General features: G+C 46.9%; 1 protein-coding gene across 2 annotated transcripts in view; it reads left to right on the top strand.

Moving 5' to 3' along the window:
- Positions 1-724: 724 nt before the first annotated feature.
- NFATC3 (nuclear factor of activated T cells 3) overlaps positions 725-6535 on the top strand; it is a 75025-nt gene continuing 69214 nt past the window's right edge. For both annotated transcript variants that reach the window (XM_074913742.1, XM_074913741.1), the window contains exon 1: positions 725-1035. In XM_074913742.1, the coding sequence (XP_074769843.1) occupies positions 936-1035 (100 nt within the window). In that variant the 5' untranslated portion in view covers positions 725-935. The remainder of the gene's footprint in view (positions 1036-6535) is intronic.

Raw genomic sequence — 6535 nt, 5'->3', positions numbered from 1 at the left:
CCAGCATCTGTTATCCCAGCTACATTCCTCGGTTTACGCCAGCCTACCTAATTACCCGAGTCATTAGCTGGTGCCAAGGACACCGCCTATTTACGTGCGGGCGTCCACAGAACTCTACCGCGAACCCCGCGCCCCGGAGGGTTTCTGCCCCGCTGTGCTCGCAGGCGGCCGTGGGCGCCTCGCGGGGCGGCTCCCACGCGGGACCCCGAACCGGCCGCGTCCCGGCTCCGGCAGACGCTCCGCCCGCTCGCTCTCTCCCCGTCCCTCCCCTCCCCGTTCCGCCCCCCCTCCCTCCAGCTCTCTCTCCCCGGGAACGAGCCGCGCGGCGACACGTGGCGCCCCCACCCCTGGCGGCCGCCCCGCCCCTTTGGGCTCGGCTGGCTGCAGCCGATTGGGCGCCCGCTCCGGGCCGACCAACCAACTACAGCCCCCGGCAGCCCTCGCGGCGCGCGGGGGGGGCGGGCTCTCCGCGCCACGTGACCTGCCGCCCGCCGTCCCTCCCCCTCTAGAGGCACCGGCGGCGGGTCACGAGGCGCCCTCGGTGCCGCCGACGTCACCGCGTGAGAGAGAGACCGACTGTGGGAACCGCCGGGGGCGGGGCCGCGGGGCGGGGCCGCCCGGGGGCACGGCGCGGGGAGGGGCCGGCGGGCGCGCGGGCCGGGGCGGGGCCAGCCGCGGCCCGTAGCAGGCGCCCGCCCTCCCTGAGTGACAGAAGGCGCCCGGACACGGGAGCTCGCGCTGGGGCTGGAGTCGCCGCTCGCGCCACCGCCTCCCCGCGCGCTCCCCTCCCCCGACCGCCCCCTCCCCTCCGGCCGCGGCGCCATCCGGTGTTATGAGGCGGCCCTGAGGGGCGGCGGCGGGGAGCGCAGCCCGGCAGGAGTCCGGCGCGGCCCGGCAGGGCGACGGGGTCTCGCTTCGCCTCGCCGGCCAAACCCATGACTACGGCAAACTGCGGCGCCGCCGACGAGTTCGATTTCAGGCTGATCTTCGGGGAAGACGGGCAGCCCGGCCCCGGGCCGCCGCTGGGGCCTGCAGGTGCGCTCCGCCGCAGCCGGGTCGCGGCCGCTCCCCTCCCGCTCCGCCGGGGCCGGGGGGGGGGCGGGTGGGGGTGTCGGCTTCCTGTTTTCCTCCGAGTAAGGCGAGGGCGGGGAGGGGGGGAGCTGCCGCCGCCGCGGGAGGCGGGAGACCGGGGCGGGAAGCGGCGCCGCCGTCCCTTCTCCCTCAGGTTGCTGCCGCTTCACGGCGCCGCTCCGCTCCCTCGCGGGACGCGGGGCTGCGGAGGCGCCCCGGGGACTGAGGGAGGGCGATACCGCCAGCGGAGCCCGGCCGGGGCTCTCCGGGCCTCTCGCCGCCGTTACAACTTTCTTTGGGAAAAAGGAAACCCCAGAACTCGCGTCGTGCGGGAGGAGCCTCCCCCGGGGCGCGGTGGCTGTGGCGGGGGGCAGGCCCCGGCGCTCGCGGAGGCAGGGGCGGCCCGGGGCTGGCGGGCCTGCCCCCCTTCCCCGGCTCGGGGGCGGCCCCGCGTCCCTCTGGCGCAGGTGGCGCCGGGGGGTCCCGCCTGCCCTCCCCGTGCCTGCGGCGCCGAGCCTGGGTCGCGTCGCAGGGCTCGGGGGAGGGCAGGCGGCGGGGGGTCCCGGTGTGGCACAGCGCGCCGTTAAACTCGGCGTAGGGCAGTGAGCAACCCGATGTTAACGGGCTGGGCTAGAGACTTGTCTGGGACTCTTGCGGTGAAAAGTTTCGACCTAACTGTTCCTTGTATATAAAGCATCATAGTTTTGTCGCTGCGTCCTTATAAATTTTGTGTACGTGCGCGTCTATTTGTGTGGATGGGCAAAACGCAGCGTGTTGAGATGTGATGGCTGTTTGGGTCCATATGTACGGATATAAACCCACCATTTCCCAGTGGTTCCATTTTATTGTTTTGTAGCATTGGAGCCCGAAAATCTCGTTTAAAAGAACTTGTATTTCTTTAAACAGCACGAAATAAAGTATTCCCTGTAAACTGTGATGTGGGGAATCAATAAGAGCCAGCTCTGCAGTGTGTAGCTGTACCGGAGTTCGATGGCTGTGTGCTTTTTTTCCTGACCTGCTTGAAATAAGTATTAATTGGTAGTGCACTGTCTTAAGTCTAACTTGTTAGATAATAAGGTAGCTCTGAAACATGACTGTATCTAGGCTAGATGATGTAGCCATGTTGTTTTGATCTCAGACTTGGTTGTCTGCACAAGTTGATTAGGAAAAGAATTGTTTGATGCACTCTGTGTATGTAATCCAGGGTGAACACTTGGGATTAATTGCTTACAAAATTTCGAACTTTATTGATGCTAAGACTTAGCTTACAGATTCCTTCGGATAAGGGGATATTTTCTTTGCCTATTTTCCAACTTAATGGAATAGCAGATGGTGCTTTTGGGAAGGGGGCCTGAGTTCTGCAAGCCAAATATATGGTACAGTAAAGTATTTGAAAACAGTGGGGAATGTTAACAAATTACAACAAAAATAATTGACATCCCTGTTTCTATTCTTTTCACATAAAACTAGCAGTCTTAAACTATGGTCCTCTCAATGATAGATGAGAATGAGAAAACAAGTTGCTCAGAAAACTGGAAATACTAGTGGAACTTGCTTCACTTTCATAATATTTGTATTTTGGTAGCATTCCTTAACTAGCTGTTCAGATATTATTCTGAATATAGAGAATTTTCCATGCTTGATAAGTTAAAACTGTTTTTAAGGCAAATTTTAAAATTGGTATTTCAGATCATGAACTGATTTGTTTATTGTAGCTTGCAGTAAGAAATCCTGCATCTGCATGTGTAACTCAGTAATTTCATGGTTTTGTGGAGTACTGGAGATTATATTGCCTGCTCTGCACAGGTGTGGTCTTAGAATAGGTCTCTGCCTTCAAGTATTCTAATAAAAGGATTGCCAGGGTTTAGCTGTTAATTCTGTCTATGTATTTTGCATGTGAAGAGCTAGATTTCATATGAGGGGACTCATATTGGAAATCTGGTATTTTTCCCTTTCCCCTCTTCCAAGTATATTAGTTGGATGAACAAAAGTTCTTCGATCTCCCGAAGGCATATATTTCATAATCCCATGTCACTTACTTCAATAGTGTTGTCCATTGTGCAGCAAAGTCAGTGCAAGGGTATTTTTTTCTAATGTATACTAATAATAAAACATGTAGGTTACACGGAAAGTTACTTAATAAGAAATAATATCAAAATTACTCATCTTCCATGATCATGGAGAACGCTTGAAAACATGTCCTCTTGCTTTGTGGTGTATCTCTAGAAGTTTGGGATTGGCATCCTTGTGAAAGAATTTTCTAGTACCAAGTTCTTGGGTAAATAACATGGAAATCTACATTAGTGCTTTCTTTTATGCTGAGGCTACTGCAATGTTGTGGGGATTTTATTCTTTATATATGTACATACATAAGTATACTTATATAATTTCTTGCTTTTGATTTAAAAATGCAAGTAAAGATAAAAAGTGAGCTATTCTTTCATTACATTTAATATACGTTTGATTTCTGGACTACTAAGAAAATGCTAGTCCCAGGCAGTAGATTACCCTTTTTATTACATTAAAAGGACAATAAGGGAAATTAAATCAACTGGGATTCTCAGTTACTATACAGAACAATTTCAGTGAGTTGCAGGATAGTAGAACTAACATACTTAGTTTTGTGCTAAGTGGCAGGAATTTAGACTAATGTTCTGCAGTAGTGCTTGTGTGCTTGATCTGAAAGTTGTAGTTCCTGCTGCAGATGGGAATGCATCAAAGATGTTTTACAAGTGCTTGAAAGTCTGTAGTCTAATACTGCTGTCTGCAGCATACTTGTTGAAATCAAAGGGATAGCCCATTTCATATGGCTTGTGAACTGAAATAAAAATCTGCTTAGGTGGTTGGTAAATAGGAGATTGTCAGAAGCTCTTCAGCTCCTTTTAAGTGGAAGTTAGGGTCCAAAGCACCTTCTGCAAAACCTTGCTCTCTTTCTCTGATAGTTTAGTGTCCTTGTCCCAAAGAAAAAGGAAATTAGCACTGATTTTTTAGCATTCAGCACTCAAAGCAAGCGGTACAGTTCTCGGTACTAATGAGTCTCATCTTTTCCTGACAAAATAATTCAGGCCTCAAGTGCCCAAAGGTAATGCTATAGAGTGCTCTGAAGTGAACCAAATCTCTTTGGTATACTCTTTCTTGTGAAACTGTTTGGTTAGTTGCAGTAGCATCTGATTGCATCTTCCCACCTTGTATCAGTTGCATTTGAAATGCCTAAGTAGGCATTTGAATTACAATATCGTTCAGATCCCGTAAGGTCTACTAAAATAGACTGTAATGTAATTACCTTTGTCATTTAATGTATTTGAGGTGCCACCATGTTTACTCTTTAAAGAAGAGATTTTTGAGATGTAATACATGACCCTTGAATATTTCTCTAATGATGCCCCTATCCCCTTCCCCCCTGCCACCCTATTTTTTACAATACTGTTCAGTATAATTTTGGGAAGTTCACTTAGAATTTATTAAGCATTAAAGTCTTAACACTACAGTTAAAGAGTGTACCACATCCTCAGCAGAGTTTTAAAATGCCAGACAGTGCAAAAGGGGAGCAAATACAAGTGCTATAATTGATTAAGTTTAATTTTTATTTTAAGGGTTCCTCTTCTATGTTGAATAATGAATTTTTACAAAGTAAGGGCCTTTAAAGAACTTGGGATATGTAGTATTAAGTTGGGAATTTGGGATCTTGTAAGGTTCTGTAACATATGAAACTATTTCTTGTTGGTATGTGAAATCGGGACTGGCTTAAAATTAGAGGCCGCAAACTGATCAATGTTCAGGAAATTAATTATTTAATTATTTAGGGAATTCTGACAGATGAGTGACTGACACTGCTGTTTAGAATCCTAAAATGTTATTTCTAATTAAATCTTATAAGAGCAAAGAGGGGCTAAGATTTTGCTACCCAGTAAAATAGGGTGAAATTCCACATAATACTCTAACATCTACCTTTTGTTCTTGGGTCATGAAGTAGAGGAGGAGAAACTAATACTATATTTGGATGTAAATAATCATCCTTGGTTGATTTTTTTGTTTGCTTTCCCAAAATATGAGTGCTTTAAAGGTACCTTCTTGGACTTCTGGTTCACAATATCTGTTGTATTTTTTTGGAAGCTATGAAACAAGCTGAAAAGAGGTTCTCCACATTTCCTGTGACTTAGTATTTGGTTAAGTAATGTGTAGTAATCTTGTTACAGATGAATCCCACAGTCTCTTACTTTTCTCCTGAAAAGTATGAAAAATATTCTAGTTCTGTGATGAATGTAGTGACATCTTTGTGAGCTGGAGCCTCACTCTGGATAAGGATAGTATATCTGGATTTGCATCTTTAGTTTATCTGAAAACTTCCATAATCTTGTTCTCCTTTGAGGCTTTTTTTTTCTCTAGCTGAGATATTAGCTTATTGGTTTGAGGCTGTTGCTGAATGTCAAGGTTAAAATACACATTTTGCCGTCGTGACTGTCAAAGTAATACCTGATCTTTTCTTTTGAAGGTTTCTGCGTCTGACCTTCTTTCTCTATGAGCATCTGCGAGCTGCTTGGGCTGCTCTGCCCATGCGTTAAGTGCTCTGAAGTGATGACAGGCACTGAATTTTTCTTCAGTAGCTAGGCAGAGTTCTCGATAGCAAAAACTGGTGCTATATATGTGTAATTTAATTTAGATATGTAGTGAAAGTGTTAAAACCAATTACTTGTGCTGAAACACCATCACAATACTAGTCTTTATAGCTTTGCTTTGATCATTAATATGTAAAGTATTCTTTTTCACTTCTTAAATGTGTATTAATGACAGGTGTTGCTGTCAGAGATTGTTGGTAAAGTAGAGAACAGCCTTGGCTGTTTACGGAAGTTTGCACTGTGCTTGAACTTTTTGTTCTTTTACCTAAGATGGTGATTAAGGTAAGCCATACTAAGAAAGTCAAGTTGTGGCAATAATTGTGAACTTGAGGTGTGAGCTGACTGAGGGTTGTTCTTGGTGAAATTAACTTTTATGATCACGTACATCTGATCCAGAAGTGGTACAAAGTTTTTGTTTTCCTTGGCTGAGTAAGAGAAACTCATGAGATATGATCTTCTGAAGTCTTTTTAGCAGACTGTCTTGCACACCTGTATGGTTCACCAGAAGTTTTATTCCTTTTTAAAGTCTTTTTATTGTTTAGATTTGGTTGCCTATGTAAATGGGCAGGAGAGAAAGTCTTTGCACAAGATGGTAACTCTGTGGTTAATATGTATAATTTGAGCCATCCATATAAATACAGCGCTCTGTGCTGGTCTGTAAACATTTGCTATACAAAAGAGTGCTCATGTGGATTAAGACTAGGATCAACTGGTGCAACTTTAAGAAAGGAATGAGTGAATGAATGGACAAGTTGCTCAAATCCACTTTTCTTTTTCTCCCTTAGACATAAATGATACTTTATTCCATGTTGAGCATTAAATGTATTGTGATACAAACCACCCCTTCA

The sequence above is a fragment of the Athene noctua genome, chromosome 9, assembly GCF_965140245.1.
Source record: "Athene noctua chromosome 9, bAthNoc1.hap1.1, whole genome shotgun sequence".
Lineage (NCBI taxonomy): Eukaryota > Metazoa > Chordata > Aves > Strigiformes > Strigidae > Athene > Athene noctua.
The sequence above is the reverse complement of the archived record's forward strand: the minus strand, read 5'-3'. Positions and strand labels throughout refer to the sequence as shown.